Below are 17,285 nucleotides of genomic sequence, written 5' to 3'. Positions count from 1 at the left end.
TTTAAAAAAAAAATTGTGCTCCGCGTCATTCTGATTCATCTATCTAAATGTTCGTTTTCCTCGTCCGAGCTAGCATCTGGCTCAATTAGCTCCAACATTGGTCGCCATTTTTTGCTGCAACGCCACTAGGGATGTGAGGGACTGTAAGCTAGCAGGAGAGAGTGTAAATAGAGAGCTCTCAGCAAAGGGGAAGGGTCAGGGGGGTGGGGTTGCTCCGGGCCAATGGTCCCACCCACAACTCAGACATATTTTTTAATAATAATGACCAACTCTTATTTTCTTTTAGTTGCTATATTGTAATGAAATACATCAATTACAATATACGCAGCACACAGATTGGGTGACAGCTCATGGCTGCTGATTGGTTGATTTAGTGAGAAGCAAAACATACTGTATTTGTAACTTTGTCATTGTAGATAAATACATGTTTATTTGTGCGTGTGACATTTCACACACGGACAAAGCAACTTTATAGACAGACATGTTTGTTTTCCCGTTATAAAACAGTTTTACAGACGCACACATTTCTAATGACGGGTACAAACATTTTTAAAACAGACAGACAATCTGTTTTCTACAGATACTAAATCTTTCAACACACACAAATGTCTCATTACAGGTGCAAACCGTTTTGTGCAACAAATCTAACTTCATATATGCTGCTCTGCAAAAAAAAAAGTCTACTGGGAATGCTCTTTTTTTAGTTGTGTTGTATCAGTTCTCTTCTGTTTGTTGAGTTAGACTCGGGCTGTGACTTAACGACGCCATCTTTAATTACCCCCCCCCCCCCCCGCCGCCTCCTAGCCTAGCTTAGCATCGGCTAGCCGCCATCCTGCCGTTGACACCCTCAGCACTAACAGAGGCGACGACGTGATGGAAATTGACTCGATTCAAGAGGCGCTCATAGGTCACTTTCTTCTCCTCATTTAACACCAAGCTGACGAAAAATATCTGATAAATGTCTGCTCTAGGTTACACTAAAAAAAGCGATAATGAAGTGGGTTTTAGTTTACGAGAGCTAGTGTCAACCGATGCTAACTTATTAGCTAGTGCTGTCTTCGAAACGCTTAGCTTTCTTTTTAATGTATTCCTTTCTTTTTTTTTTGAAATAACTAGTTAGTTCTTATAGTTAGCTTTCTTCTTTTTGTTTTCCACGCACCATGATTTCAGATGAATTAGCCGGCTAACGCTTTGGGGAAAACTACCGGCTTCCCCGTTAGGCTAAAGTTAGCATCGCAGGGCTACGATAAGCTAATAGGAACTGCTGATCAACACTTAACGAAAGGAAGGGTTCAGCGATATATATTAATTCCTCGGGTTGAGTTAAAGTGGGCATTGAGCGTTAACCAGGTTAAACTGGACGACCACAAATTAATCCGACATTCTCAGCTGCTCAGTTTGGCTAAACTGTTCGTTTTTTAAGCTAGGCTAAATCGAGACCTGTTCGTGTTCAGCCAATTTGTTAAAATGTTTCTACAGATTTTGACAAGAAATCTAAAAAGGAACCATCCCCTGTTCTGGAGGAGTTCCTGTGCCATGTTGCCAAAACTGGACAGACCATGTAAGTGTCCTTTTTCTCTCGGTTTTTCTGCTCCAGTATTTGAAACTCTTCGGTTTACTTTGAGCCTTTCACTTTCCATTGATGCTCTATTGTTCACTTTCACAGGAAATTCTTACTATGACAGTTACCTATATGCTTTTCCTAATGCAAGTTCTGCACGAAATAGGGTCAAATAGAACGGGGGAAAAGGGTCAGTCAGGATGAAGGGATCAAACTTATCTCGGATAATTCCTTGATTTTTGAGTCATTTTTGTTTGCAACCTGGTTTTCAGATTCGTGACAGCTTCTATACTATAGAGGTGAACTCTGGTTTACTTCTCAGTCTGAAGTCCATGCAGATAGCAGTTTATGGTTCGGTGTCTGCAGTTACATCCCACAGAAAACACTGCTGATATTGTATTTGGACCCATCAGAGAGTTTTTGGAGATGTTTGCGGGGGGGGTTTCCGGTCATAAGAAGAATACATCTTTGAAACTTTCCACTTTCTCCAGTTTTACCCGTGTCTATTATTGTCAGTGTTGTCGGAAACGTTCATCTGCCCCGATACCATTTCCTGCTTTTATGGAACTCAACAAATGTTGAATGTGTTGCCCTCTGCAGACATCGAATGTGTGCCGTGTTATTTTAAACGTGACGTTAAAAACCTGTTACACAGAGAATGGTGCAGCTTTACCTTGAAACTTGTGAATCCACGACCACAAAATTTTATTAAAGTTTGGTTAAAGTGAGCTTTCTTTATGAGAATTATTATGGAATAATGAGTGAAATAAATAAATGTATTACAGATGTTGGCAAAAATGAATACTTATGCTTATTACAGCTGTGTGTGTGAGGGGCTAAGTAATCAACTGTAGCATCACCAGTCGTCTAGCGATAACTTGTCTCTTCGAGAAAAGAGGTTAAAAAATAAAGGTTTTTTTTGAGGTGATGGAAAACGTTTTAAACAAATAAGAAACATACAAACTGGGTTGATTTACGTTTCCCAGCTAGTATGAGTGTAAGGTTCTTTATTTTTTCTTTCTATCGTCTAACAAAAGCCCATCCAAGAAGCTTCATCACTTCTAGTGGAAGAGGAAGACCACAAAATCAGCTTATTTATAGGTCTTTGTTTTATTCAGAATATCCCTTCATTCGGGCTTAGATTTCAGTTTCGGTGTATTTACAATAATAGGTGAAGAAATGTCGTAGATGCTGTGGAGCTACAGAATGGTAAACATACTGAGGCCATTCTAGTTCAAATATATGTTAGCTTGATGCTATATTTAGGGATACAGGAGGTTGTTGGTGTTGGTAAAAATGACCACTTCTGCTGATATTTCTGTTAGTAAAGCCTTAGTCACATGCTGCCGTACTGGGTTTGGTTTTTCCAGGGTTGTCGACCTTGAGGGACATCGTGAAAATAAAACATATGATTGTCTTGCGTGTGTTAAGCGTATTGTAAAGTATTTGTAAGGATGTAGGTTTGATGTACAGGTGCTGGTGTCGTACGGGGGCCTTACGCTACACTATTTGTTTAGTAAGGTGCGCATACTGACTCATTGTTGACGGCGTGCAATTGCTGCACACGTGGGAGTGCAGGTCATATGCAAGTGCCTGTAGGACGTCCACGGGAATTAAACTCGTTTGTTCCCCTTTCGGCATATCGTTTCAGGGGTGGCCACAGCCAATCAGCTTTCACTGATTCATACAGGTGGCAGAGATTGTTATTTCTTCTGCCACAACTCTATTTATTTCCGGGCTGGGGACCGGCACAGTGTGTGAAGGGTCTTGCCCAAGGACCCACACTGGATGAAGATCATCCAGAAAACATTATTTGCTCTTCGAGCGTTCTACGAATTTGATATTGTTTGTGGAGCGCCTGTTTGGCCCGCACAGGTTGGTCAATTCTTAACCTGCAGACAGCCTGGATCCACCCATAAGGGAAGTTATGACTAAGGCGTAAAGTGTGGCTTCTCCTATATGATTGAATGAAATGAAAGTGTATTAGAGATAAATCTGTATAATAGAAGGGTTTTCATTTGCAAAAGGTCAATATTTGGTTTATTTGAATATTTTAGAAGTTTCTATTGGATCAAACATTTTTATAGGTTGATCATATCAATGTGTTTTCAGTCATTTATACCCAAAAAACAAGTTCAGAGCTGAGAGTAGGAAAGAGCGATTAAGACTCAGAACCGAGCAGCTGGTTGTTTTTACCAAAGAAAGAGGAACATGGATTAATACTACGACAAAGGAGTACTTTACCGGTTTCCTGTTCATCCTCATCTCCTGTGTCCAACTCTCCAGGGTCCAGTGGTCTCAGTTCAAAAGCTACTTCCTGTTCAAGCTGGAGACGGTGATGGACGACTTCAGAGCGTCGGCGCCCGAACAGAGAGGCGCCGCCAACCCCAACGTGGAGTCTGTTCCATTCGAAGACATGAAGGAGAGGATCCTGAAGATTGTGGACGGCTACAACGGGTGAGTGGACGCTCCAGTTGTGCCGGCCGGCAGAGGGACGTGGAGTTACCGATCAACCATCACCTCATCTCTGAATATGAAGCTAAAGAAATGCTAAGGGAGGAATGTCATTCTTGGTCACGATTTGGGATGTAAAAGGAAGAAAAGACACCGCTCCTGACGCTTGTGGGGGGAGATGTTTGACGACTTGCTGTCCCACATAATTCCGGGGAGGAAAAAAAAAATATATTGTTTCCATCCAAAAAACAAATACAATAACGTTCAGGAGGAGAACAAACGAGTGTGATCAGATTCTCCTCCATGTTGGTTTTGGACTCCACCCACTGATCACATTACAACACGTCACTACCAGACTTGAGTTCTTGATTGGTTGACAAGACACAAATTCTTCGACTAAGTTCAATTATGTGAACTTTGGGACATTTGTGTGGCCAGAGGTTTTGACTCGCATCTGAATTTTTAAGTTGCTGTCTGTGCTGAGAATGTGTTTCCACTCCAGAATGGTGCTGCGTGTCGTAGTCTATGCCCCCCCCCCAGCCCCCACCCCCCAAATGACTGCGTTTGTTTGAACTCCAGGATCCCGTTCACCATCCAGCGGCTGTGCGAGCTCCTCACGGAACCCAAGAGGAACTACACGGGAACAGACAAATTTCTGCGGGGGGTGGAGAAGGTGAGAGCCAAAACACACAAGGGGGGGAGGGGGGTGCTATTTCCAGAAGCTTCCACGTGACCTCAACTCATTCGGCATTTCTTTGTCCTGTTCAGAACGTGATGGTGGTGAGCTGCGTCCATCCAACATCAGAGTAAGTGCTGGCTTGGTGCACGGACGGCGTCCAGCGGACGGCGAGCGTCTTCTGACTTTGCTTGTGTTTCAGGAAGAACGGCAGCACTTCTGTGAGCCGGATGAACGGGGTGATGGTTCCCGGGACCACGTCTGCTTTCACAGAGAGGTCGGTCCAAAATAACGGGGAGAAAAAAAAAACGCCCAAACCCTCCTCGTTGTCTGTTGGTTTCTAACCTTCTCCTTGTCCTGTCAGGAAAGTGAACGGTCCGGGAACGCCGCGGCCGCTCTGCAGACCAAAGGTGTCCCTCGCCAACACAGTAGCAGCTAACGGTCTGCCAGACAGCACAGACAACAAAGACCTCAGCACAGAGCAGGAGGGCAGCAGAGACGGCAGGTACTGCCCAAGGCAGGGTGCAGCACAGCGCCCCCTGCTGCCCAAGCGTGCTCTGACCTCTGCCTGTCTTTGTCAGTGGGGCCTCGCCTTCAGACGGCTCCCCGGAGAGCGCCGTGAAGAACAAACACTTGGACGACGAAGAAGAGGAGGAGGAGGAGGACATGGAGGCTGAACACCAGGAGGTAAAGAGACTCAAGTTCAGCAAGGAAGAAGACGATGAGGAGGAGGAGGAGGAGGAAGAGGAGGAGGAGGAGACGGACGCGCCAAGGCCTTCGGAGAGCTCCTGCACTTCCCAGGAGGCAGAAGCCATGGTCCAGTTGAAGGACGGGCACAGACAGGATAGCGAAGCCTCCAGCTCTGCAGCCGCGTCCGAGGACCAGGGTGAGCTGCACACCTGTTCTCCCTGTTTCCATGACGACCACCAACCAACTGCTGAACGAATAAACTCATCAGAAAAGTGAAGCTTAAGTCAATTCAATGGAGGCGTGATCATCCCAAACAAAGGGCGTGTTCCCAATCGCTAAAGAAAAACTGTCCAGTGCTCTGGACACCGACCTCACTACTGATTTTTGTTTTAAACGGGGAATACAGCGGCACCGAATTCATCAAGTGAAAATAGATGAGAGCTTTTTTACTGCGCATTCACGGCGTGCCATTAATAAATGGGCTATTTTCAAATTGATGTTATATAAAAGGCGCTTTAAGTGAATCAAGAGGCAGAGATAAATCCATCAGTCAGACTGTTAACTCTAGAACGGGTTTGTAACACTCTACATGTTAGCCGCGTTGGCGTGTTCACACCTGTAACCAGTGGCGGTTACTAAAAAAATTGTGCCTCTACGCATCAGAAGAGCCCAGGTCATCTTAATATTTGGACCTCAAACGTGATTTTTTAAAAAGCAGCGTTTCATTGTTTCTTCCTCTGTTTTTGTCACCTTCAGGTGTTTCATCTGATTGTGATTATTTATTATTGTTGTGTAAAAATCCCACTAATCACAATAATCTAAAGTTTTAAAACTCATCACACGGATAGACAGTTGCTTCAATGCTTTCGTGTGATGGAATCAATCCCTGTTGCTCGAGTTATTTAGACCAGGACTTGAAGAACTGGTTTGTTGCTGCTGCTGAACTAAACGGCTTTCTGCCTTTTCCAGAACCATCCAGCAGCACGCCGGCAGAGATGAGCGCGAGCTCGGCTGAGGAAGAGCGGGCCGAGCGGGAGGTTCCCTGCGGCTCCGAGGAAGAGGCCAGCGACATGGATCAGACGGAGCAGCAGGCTCCAGCAGGAGAACCGGCACCCCACAGGGACGCGGGGGAGGGCAGCAGCGATCCGGTCAGCAGCAGCAGCAGCAGCAGCTCCGAGGAGGCTGCAGAGGCGGCCACAGCTCCCTCCAGCAGTACCCCCGAACCTCCAACAGAGGGCTCCACGAGCAGCTCTATCTCTGACACTGGGACCACTGAGGAGCCGATGGAGCAGGACTAGACTGAGCCTTCGCCCCCCCCCTTTCCTCGTGCTGCCGTGTACGACCACAAACCAGCTCGTCCTCCAACCCCGCTTTACTGTCACTGCGGACGACGGGAGGAGCACCTCAAGGCGCGCACGTCGGCCCCCTTCTGGACACTCCCATGTTCTACCTGAGCTCACCTTTGCATTTCCTCCCCGTTCAGTGAGTGCGCTTCTTTTCTTTCAGGTGAAGTGACGGCCTCCACACACAAACTTTGTTCATAGAACGCGTTCAAACCCGCGGAGGATCTCCTCCTGTTTCTGTCAGCCGTGTTCTTTGCAATAATACACTACCCCTGAAATCAGACCAGTCAGCCTTTCTCCATAATTTATGATCATCTCTTTTGTTCAGACAGTTGTAGTTTCCGAAACCAGCCGTACGTACAAAGACAAGCGTTTTCCTTGGATGGTGATGTCATCGCGTGCGTCCATCTCTAGCCGCAGACCCTGGATCCGGTTCTACAGCCATTTCTGCAGTTGTACTTTTTGATATTTAGGATTTTCAATTTCTGTAAAGTAGATTTTTGTAGATTGTAATACGGTATGTGTTCACTGCCTTTGTGAAAGCATATATAATTGTATAATTTCTGTGTATACTCTGAATGCTTCAATGCGGGATTCAGAAACGGCAATAAATGTTAACATTTTTATCAGTGCGTGTTTGATTCTGCTATTCCAGTGGATTCCAGGTTCTGCATCTGTGGGAAATCTGTCTGGAAAAACGGATCATTTTTCCACACTTAACAGTTTTGTTCATCTGCTATAATAACCATGAAGGAAAAACGTGAATCGACGTATGAGAATGTTATCAAATTATCACCAAAAAGTTGAGAATTTGTATAAAACTATGTAAAAGAAAATTACAGGAATAAAGTCATAAAATTATCAGATTTTTACAAGGAAAAAGTCCTGCTTTTCCAAAAACAAATGTAAAAAAAAAATACGGAATTGGAAAAAATTTACAAGAATTTTTGAAAATGAACTTGTTAAAGTTGTAACATTGTTTTATAGGTAAAGCTGATTCAGCAAGAATTTTTTAAGATCTGATGTCTGCTACATAAACTAAACTGTTTGATTTTTGAAAATATTTAAAAGTTAAATGTGGCGTTTTATTTTGGAAGAATTAGGATGTTTTCATGTTAAAATATGACTTTTTGAAACATAAATATATAACTTTATTCTGATTAATTTTTTCACATTTGTGCAACTTTTTAATTGTAAAGATTTGATTTAAAATGTAATACTTTATTCTCTTTAAATTTTAACTTTTTACAACCATACGTTCTTAAAATTTATAATGGTTCATTCCCTTTATTTTCTTCAATTTTCAACCTTATTCTTGTAAAATATTGACTATTTTTTCCCTCTCATTTCACAACATTTTCCAAACATTTTTGAATTTTTCATAGTTCTCCAACTTTACAGTCGTAAATTTGAACTTTTATCTAATATTTCTGGGACTTTCAAACATTTTAACTCTATTTTTAGGGCTTCATTTTTGTAAAATTGTTTTTTGTAAAATTTAGACATTTTCTCATAATTCTACAACTTTATTCTTGTACATGTTTTATTTTTTCCCCTAACTGTACAACTTTATTCTCATTTTTTCTTTTTTTCCCTGTTGTTGTGGTCCTAATTCTCCATCAGAAGTTTCTGTCAGGCTCCTTAAAAACTATTTTTATGACATATCTGCAGGAGTGATGTTTTCTTAAAGTAACTTATAGTTTCTATTGAACTTGAAAGTAAAAAAGGCTAAAAGTTGAAATGAACTCTTTCAAATATGGCGGCTTAAAACAACCGCTCGTCGTTCAGCCATTTTTGTTCTGCTTAAAAAGAGTTTAAAGGTAGATGACAGCATCGTCAACAAAGATAAATCATCATTGAAATGAAAGTTTTGTTTGTTTTTATTTGAAAAAATTTGCAAAAGGAACGAAATTGAAAGCCTTTTTTTTTAGTGAATTTGATCCTAAATCCTCTCTGGTCGTCATGGTGATGCTTTCGTTTTTTTCGTTTTTTTTATATTTAATGCCAAATATTTTTGATCAAATCAACCTTATTATATTCTTATATACTATGATTGGCACAGAGGTTCCCCTCTTCAGGGGTCCCAGCCCCTTCAGGGCCCAGTTACGCCCATGTCCACTGCTGAAATGAGCATTTACTCTCTGAGGTAAGAAAGTGTGGACCGCATTAATTCGCTGTTTTACCAGAACGCTTTGAAGATTATCTCCTGAAAGAAAAACTGCCGGGTCAGGAGGGGCTGGAGGACCCGGGCCGTTTGGGATTTCTGTGGCTCTGAATGGTTTATTGGACATAGGTGATAATAAGCTTGGAGTTTAAGCCTTTGGTTAAACTGAGATGGAGCTGCCGTGAAGGCGGCTGCGGGGCGCCGGGGCCCTCTGAGAGCTGCTGCCTCGACCCCTGGTGGTCTCTCTTTGTCTCAGCTCTATGGAAGCATATGTGTTTCATATTTCAAAATAAAAGTCAATACTGGAAATGCCTTTTCATTTTCACAATGAAGCTTTTTTCGATGAATCTAAAAGAAAATGAAACACCGCTCATTTTCATTAAAATTATAAAGAAAATGGTATTTGACATTTCATTTTCCAAAAGTTCTGTTGTGAATGTGTAGCTAATTCAATTACAAATATCTACTTTGACAATATATTGGATTGACAGAAATGGTTTTTCATTGTCACAATGTAACCGCATCTATTGACTCAAAAATAAAATAAAAAATCAATCCTCCCAAAATGCTTTTTCATTTTCCAGGAGGGAGGCGGGGCGATGACATCAGTGCTCACTCTTCTTCTGCGTTGTTGGCCCGACTGGCAAACGTTCTCAAACATCTGTGCACAATTCTTGCTGGGATTAGCTTCCTAGTTGGAGTTACGAACAGTTTCAGAAGTGGAGACATGCAGAAGTTGAGGGAGGAGCATCCATGAAGTACCTTGTAGGTTAGCATTCGTGTGATCATAAAAATGTCCCATCATATAGATCAGTGTTTTTCCTTTTTTGAGCCACGGCACACTTTAACCTTGACAAAAATCCCGCGGCACACCAGCATCCCAAAAAAAAAAAAAAAGCAGAAACTCATAGTCTGTTTTGATCTACAGCCCCCCCCCCCCCCCCCCCCCCCCGGCAATCTGACGTGCATTTTTGTGATAATTGTGGCAGAAAAAGCAGGATGTTTTTCTAAAAGATGTAATAAAAGTTAAGTTACATACAAACTGTATGTTCGTTGTGTTTTCAAGACGCTGTCCCTTTAAGCCAATGCATCATGGGAGATGTAGTGTGAAAACTGCGACAAAACGGCAGAAAGACTCGCGTCTCTGAGCTTCATGGTTTTGTTCACTTGTTCCACGGTCTGATACCGGATTCTGTGGAAAGTTACACCGCTAAAGACGAGCTTTAGCTGGTGTTTTTGTCGGAACTGACTGAGTTATGAGCTAAATTGGAACAAGGAAGTGGAGACTTTAACCACTTCTGATTGGTCAGACTGATGACATGTGATTAAGCTTTCAAGAATGATTGGTGGAGTCGTGGAGACAGTAAAAGCTGCGGGACTTTTCCTTACACAGTTATAGCTGCAGCTATTTCGCGTTACCGTCATTCTTATCAAAATGTCTTTAATAGAATCAAATAAACACAACGAAAAAAGTATTTTATGATCGTTTATATTCCTAACTACTCAGTGTTTTATCAGGACCTGTTTGGATGAACAAAGAGCTGATTTCCTGGAGATGGTTAATGTTTTTAGATCCGTTAATGAGGGCAATTTTCCACGGCACACTTGACCATCTCCCACGGCACACTAGTGTGCCGCGGCACACTGGTTGAAAAACACTGATATAGATCTCCTCTATCATCTTCTGCATGTGTCCACTTCTGTAAACATTTGGCTAATAATTAAAGGAGCTCAATCCATTATCATTCATCCGTACTGATTTTTCATTTTATTTTTGCTTGAGTCAACGGACGCATATTTGTTGATAAAATAAAAAAGCATTTCCGGTATCGACTTTTATTTTGAAATATGAGACGACTATGCTTCCGTAGGTTACTAGCATCAGTTAGCAACACACCGAAACTTATAAAACTTTATTTGAAGTTGTATTTGTGCTCATAATATTAGGACATCATGAAAAAAATGCAGTTTTAAAAAAATAACATACTAAGTTTCAAAACGACATTACAAACTACATCAACAAACTACATCTATTACATAACTTTTTTTTTTTTTAAACATTTCCTTCTACTTAGACTTGGGCTATGTCCAAATTCTCTTCCTACTCCTTAACTACTTAAAACCTTTATAATGCCCTGGATCTTAAAGGTAACGTCACTCACTCCAGTTCTCATATACAGTCAATGGAAAATCCTTATAAATATGAACATTTTACAAAGACTATTTAAGAATCCACTGTGTTCTGATGAAAACTTGTAGTATTTCTAAAAAATAAATTTACATACTTCTTTTTACATGAATAATCGTCCAAACGCAATGCATTGTGGTCTATATTTGCCAATCTCTTGATCACAGATACTCACTATTTTTTTTCTCAGACTTTTGGTAAATTTCCAGGGCACAGGAATTTAGAGTTGTAGATGTGGACACCCCAACAAAATTGTAAACGTCCAGTAATTAAAAACAATATTTTTAATAATTTTCAAAGAGAGTTTAGCTTTTATTAGTTTTCTATGTTACATGATTCTTTTAGGAATAAAATTAGAAATGACCTAAGAATATGTTCCTGAAATCTAATAGAATCATAAACGTTTATCCAAATGAAATCAGTTCTGGAATTTGGATATGATATCAAAGCCTCATTTTTCTTTCCTAAAGATATTTATAAATATATACATATATCAACTACAAACCGAAGTTTATCTAGCCAGATGCCATTAAATATCACTAAACAACAATGTCTTAATGGATGCACAATGGAGTATGTTACAGGATTTTCAGGAATAAAGTTTTATTTTATTGTATTTAAATTCTATGCTTTTATTCGACATTGTTAGCATTATGAAAACTGATTTATTTGATCATGGATTATTCTTAACAAAGTCAAGGTGACGTGGATTTTCTTTTACTCAGTCATGTTCAAATACTTAAAAGGAAAAACTATGTAAATTTCAATCGGATTTTTGTTTGTGGACATTTATTTTAAAAGAGGTTTGTAAAGCTTACAGAGATCAAGAGTTCTGTATATTATTCTCACAGCGCTTCTAGGTGAACACATTTTATTTGCTAATGTAACGCTTAATTTCACTCGTAAAATATATAAAACTGCTCAAAACCTTTGAAAGCGACCAGCTGATGTTTTATGAAGCTGACTCAAATCAAAGTGCGCGTTTGTATCATATATTCCGGTAAAGTTTGGACCACCTTCCTCTGAGCACCGGCTGACTGTGATAACTGTGTTTTGGTGAGTATTTTGGCTTCTTTTCATGCTAACACGCCACTTTTTTAGTCAAACTTTGGCAGACATGTTGGAGCAGTGCAGCATTCCTGTATAAAGTGGAGCGCACGCGCCGTTAATTCGCCGGTTTCCGGTCGTTGCTGTGACAACCACGAGGGAACCAGTCACGTTAGCTTGTTTAGCGGGCTAACAGCTTGCTAACTGCGGTCAGAACTTTCTTTTAATATTCTCAGCTTTCTGGTTCTACGTTATTGTTGACGAAGTATCTGTTTTAAACACGAAAACGTAATGTTTCAAGAGTCATTGGGTTTAAAAAAACTAAAGTTCGGTGAGGAAGAAAACGGATGAAATACAAAACAAATTGGTTTAAATTGTTATTGCAGCTTTATTTTAGTGTTAAAAGCTGCGTGGTCGCCACAGTAGACACAGCGTTTGCGGATAGCAGCTTTAAATCGTCACTGTTATGTTAGACTTCAGCTGTGTTGACAATGTTCTTCCATGTGCTGCACGTGTGGAGCTGCTGCAGTACCAGAGCCATCCACTAGATGGCGGGCTGCATCAGCCCCATTGTAAATCATAGCAGACTGGGATTCTTCATAACTCCGCTGGACCTTCTCACTGCAGGATTTCCCCAACATTTGGCTTCACAATGATAACTCCTGCTTTCGAGCTGAGCCAAGATCCAGAATTTCTGACCCTCAGCGCCCGTGTTCCCTTCACCAGAACCTCTGAGTTTGACCTCTTTATTGATGGCACAGATCTGAAGTTTTACGCTAAACCCTATTTCCTAAGGTGAGTTCATAAATATAGAGATTTTGCGTTTGCTGTTCCCTCACTGGGTCTTTTCAAATGTTCCCTTATTGTCAGATTAACTCTTCCTGGAAGAATTGTGGAGGATGGCAGAGAAAAAGCCACATTTGACATCGATAAAGGTAAGCCTCCTGCATTTCCAAGACCTGGGAAAATATTGACGAGTAGATAGTACGAGTTTTTTCAATGGATGTGATAAGCATTAGTGCAAAAAACATTTTTAAGAAGTCTGGTATTAAAGATCATTTTTCAGTTTCAGTATGAAATTTAGAAATATATAACATTAATTATTGAATCTACTTTTTCTGCTCGTGTTCTATTCAGAAAACTTGTGGCATTAAATTTGATAATAGTGTTGTAAATTTTTCATTTCCTGGTTTATTCTAAAAAAAAAGTAATACGGAGGCGTCAACAGGAAGCTGCTTTTTGAAACTGTATCAGAGCTTTCAGACCTACGACACACTTGAGAAAATATAATCAGTGCTGCATTTTAGTGTGTCGTAGGTCCCAATAGAGTTTGTCTCCCATTTCCAAGTACATTCATCTAACAACAATCTGGATATTTCAGAAAGTACATGTTGAGAATCTGACATAAGTTATGTCTTATTTTCTTCCGGGTGGTCTAAGGTTTTCTGCGGGCAAGAAATGGGCAAACCTGTTCGTGGGCCCACAGGTTGGCCGTTTAAAATGTTAGGGTCATAGATCGTTCGATGAACCCACAGGGTGAAAATGTTCATTTCTACGGGGATGCTGCCGGCGACAGGTTGTAGTGAAAAGTTATACAACATCTAAAGGCCCGTACACACCAGGACTAATATTCGCCAGGCGTTATTCTTCAGCGTTTTTCGCCACGTTTTTTGTGTTCACACCCAGGCGATTTTCGCTGACAATGAGCCGAGCGAACATGCAATTTCATTCCCTGACATTAGATGGCGCTTAATGTAAACAGAAATACTCCTGTACACAAGGTGGCGCTGCGCAACTTTACGATTCTTAAAGTCGCTTTTCACTCAGAAGAAGAGAGCAAGTATTTACGTGCTTGTCAGAATCATACAAAGAAAACATGAATATTTCAAGCACCAGTTGCTCCAACTGGTGCTTGTTTCGGGGATATTTTAGAATGTCCGTCATTATTTCTTCGTGGCAGTGTAGACGCTACTTGGCGTCTATCTTCTTCGCTGGTATATGTGCTCAGCAAGGCAGTTTTGTGTTTGAGCGCCCCCAAGTTGTGTTTTACTGTAATTTCAGAAGCTCCAGACACGTGTGCAAAAGCGCCATTCTCATTGGTCGAATAGATTTCGACGCGATGTGTCGAAAAAAAACAACAAACCCGAGGCGTTTTTTTTTTTTGACGCTTTGACGCGTGGCGTTTTTTCGCGTCGGTGTGCACACTCTCATTGGTGCCCTTTGTTTAGTCACGAGGCGTTAAACGTCGGCGAAAATCGCCGGCGAAATTCGTCCCGGTGTGAACAGGCCTTCGGGCTAGGTAAGGATGTGTCGTACAGACTTTTGCGTTTTGTTGATCTTCCCCCGATTCCTCCGCACTGCGCAGGGAGCTCGTTGGGGCAGTTCACGTGATACGTGCACGCTCCTTAGACAATTGTACAATCGTAGCGTCGTTGTGTGGGCATTTTTTGGGCGCTTGCGTTTTGCCTGCACACCCCGTGCTTGCAGCATTTGCGCGTGGTCAGTAAGGAGCCAGCACGCACACCTTTCTAGAGTGCTGCTAGCGTAAGGGCGCCGTTTGTCAGCATCACCTGGAAGTCGTGTATGCGTACTTTACGCTATCCTTCCCGATACCAAAGCAACGACAATTGTACGTTCCAGTTTCATTTCGTCTTTGAGTTGGCTGCACCAGAAAAAAAATGGAACTGTAAATATGCATTCACATTGTCATGGCAACACAAGTTCATGCAGTCATTTGCAATGAAAAGTCTATGTAAACGCGGGTTTCGGGCTTCTGCGTTCAATACTCGTGTTAAACGTAGCTATGCAAGTTTCTATGACCGTTTTCGGGCTCTAAGTCAAACCGGCCGCTATTAAACCCACTGTGACGGTTTGTGGACGACTTTTCCTGAGGTGCCAGTCCCGTCTCTCTCCGGACATATAAGATAAACAAAAACAAATAGAAACACTGGCAGAGAGGATGTTATCCACAACCTCGACTCTTCACACACAAAAAAGCCCACAGCAGTATGACAGGGACTCTTTAAACCTTGAGCTATCCTATGACCCCACCCTTACATTGACGTGTTCTCCCTACTGTGACAAAGGTGGATAAAGGTGGAAAGATTTCATGTAATCCATGGACACCAGTTAAGATCACAAATCATTGAAGAAAAAAGGTTCAGAGCATTGTCTAGTGGGTCTAAATGACCCAACTCCCAATGGTAAAGTGCCTAAGATAGCACAAGGGTTACTGTGGCTAAGAGAGGCTTTGTTTACATGACAGACTGCAGGTTCGTTTTCTCAAACGCCGAGGTAAACACGGATTTTACCGCTCATCGCCCTGACGTCGGCGTTGTACACATCACTCTGATCCATCAGGAGAACTGGAATCTCAGTTCTGCAGAACTTTGGCCCGCTTCACTCACAGCATTTTCACTGAGGCTGAAGGACGCTCATGAATAATTAAATAAATATCGTCTTGACAGCATTTCAAATCCATACTTCTATCGCCAAATGAAATATCGCGGTATATTGTCAAATAGATTTTTCTCCCTTCACCCCTATTCCGGACAAACCCTAAAACCTGCAGCACCTATGCAGGTGCATGTGAGGGAGGCATTAGTGTCGTCATACACCAGCATGAACCATGCCAAACAGCGATGGCCCCCCACGTGTGCATGAGCTTCAGAAGCATGTGAATTTTCATGTGGCTCTCATGGAAGTTGCGGTTTGGGCCTCCAGTGTGCTCCAGGAACATAAAGAGGCCTTCTGTGATGCTCATGTAAATGAGCCAGAGAGGGTTTTGCATGGGGTTTGTGCGCTCTCCCGACTACACAAGTGCAGTTTGTGTTGTCGTTCAGACAAATTAAAAGCGGTGACAGGTTTGCCCGATGCCACTGAGTATGATTGATCCTCCGGGCGCCTTTGGTTTGTGTCGGAGTCACTCAGCCGTGAGGAATTAGCTTAACTGATGGAGTTATTCATCCCGTCCAAAGGGCCGCTGGAAGCGTCTGTAAAACTGTCATGACTACAGCGCTGACCGTAATGGCTCTGGTTGCCGCGACAGGAGCAGCTTCCTTTTCTTTTACATTAAGGCTGTTCCCAGGATATTTACTAGACTAGAGCCTTACCCGTCAGTGTGATCTGGATCCAATTAGCTGTAATGAAGTGTTTTAGAGAGACATCTCTACTCTTGTGTTAGTGTCTGTTTAGAGAAGCCCTGCTCTTATTTAGACTTCTAATGAAGTTAACATCTAAGCTCTTAATCAACTCTAAAACTCCAGACACTTTAGATCAGTGGCCCCCAACCTTTTCCACGCCGCGGACCGGCATGACGTCATACAAACTCTCACGGACCGGTCTTCCAAATATAGGTGGACGGTTATTGTAGAAATACTAGCACGAAGGAGGATCAAAGACGTGACAAGATGAACCCTGTGCTTTTATTTTGACAAGCTTAACAGTTTACATCGCACAGGTGTGATCATCCTCTTCCCTTCCCACACTCATGGTGCAAAAAGAAGTACTGTCTATTAAATGTAGCTTTTTTTGAGAGTTGAAGGCTCCTCTTCTGTCTCCTGGCTGGGTGTTTTCCTCTTGGCAAAGAAACTTTCCAAAGATGTTTGTTTTTTATTCATTTTGCTAGCTCCTGGCTTTTATTCTAGCGGTAACCTATCACGTAACCGAGAAGAGCGCATTGGCAGATGATTGTAGCAGAGAATCAAGGCGAATTTCTCAAATAAAACATCTTTCAGATTCCGAAATAGATAAAACGGAAGTCATGTAATTTATTTTATTTTTTCTGTGCGGCCCGGTACCAAATGACCCAGGGACCAGTACCGGGGTCAATGGGGGCTGTTATGCGAAACATTTACAGCTGATTTAAGTTGTTGCACATCAAGGCAAAGCTGCCTTTCTCAGCTTTAGAATTATGTTTACTACATGGTTAAAGAGTGACGGTAGTTGAAAGATGTCAACGGTTAAAAAATCAGTGGTGTCTTGTTCCTAAAGACTATTTTAAACTGAGCAGCAGTGGAAGCAGTTTGTTTTCTTTACAGATAGAAACACAGCTGTGGTTGTTTACATAGCATCATAGAGAACAGCTCATTAACAGGATTCACTAGACTTGACACAAAAAGGGTTTAACTGGCCAGGGGTCTGCTGAAAAAACCTAGCTAGTC

The 17,285-nt window shown here is 41.9% G+C and overlaps 2 protein-coding genes across 3 annotated transcripts in view; both read left to right on the top strand.

Annotated features, from left to right (window-relative positions):
* The first annotated feature begins 764 nt into the window (after positions 1-764).
* On the top strand, positions 765-7,350 carry ppp4r2b (protein phosphatase 4, regulatory subunit 2b). The gene is made up of 9 exons (XM_004068928.5): positions 765-907; positions 1,480-1,561; positions 3,848-4,018; positions 4,595-4,688; positions 4,784-4,821; positions 4,894-4,968; positions 5,056-5,196; positions 5,273-5,577; positions 6,351-7,350. Exons 1-9 carry the CDS (start codon positions 874-876, stop codon positions 6,677-6,679), a joined length of 1,269 nt encoding a protein of 422 aa, XP_004068976.1. The 5' UTR covers positions 765-873; the 3' UTR covers positions 6,680-7,350.
* Positions 7,351-11,248: 3,898 nt separating this feature from the next.
* shq1 (SHQ1, H/ACA ribonucleoprotein assembly factor) overlaps positions 11,249-17,285 on the top strand; it is a 41,352-nt gene continuing 35,315 nt past the window's right edge. Inside the window, exons 1-3 of one of the 2 annotated variants that reach the window (XM_023955093.2) lie at positions 11,249-12,132; positions 12,751-12,918; positions 12,994-13,058. In XM_023955093.2, coding sequence (XP_023810861.1) covers positions 12,776-12,918; positions 12,994-13,058 — 208 coding nt within the window. In that variant the 5' untranslated portion in view covers positions 11,249-12,132; positions 12,751-12,775. The other variant, XM_023955092.2, reaches the window with a different exon arrangement.

Source organism: Oryzias latipes, chromosome 5 (assembly GCF_053564925.1).
Source record: "Oryzias latipes strain Hd-rR chromosome 5, Olatipes_Hd-rR_3.1".
Taxonomy (NCBI): Eukaryota; Metazoa; Chordata; class Actinopteri; order Beloniformes; family Adrianichthyidae; genus Oryzias; species Oryzias latipes.
The sequence above is the reverse complement of the archived record's forward strand: the minus strand, read 5'-3'. Positions and strand labels throughout refer to the sequence as shown.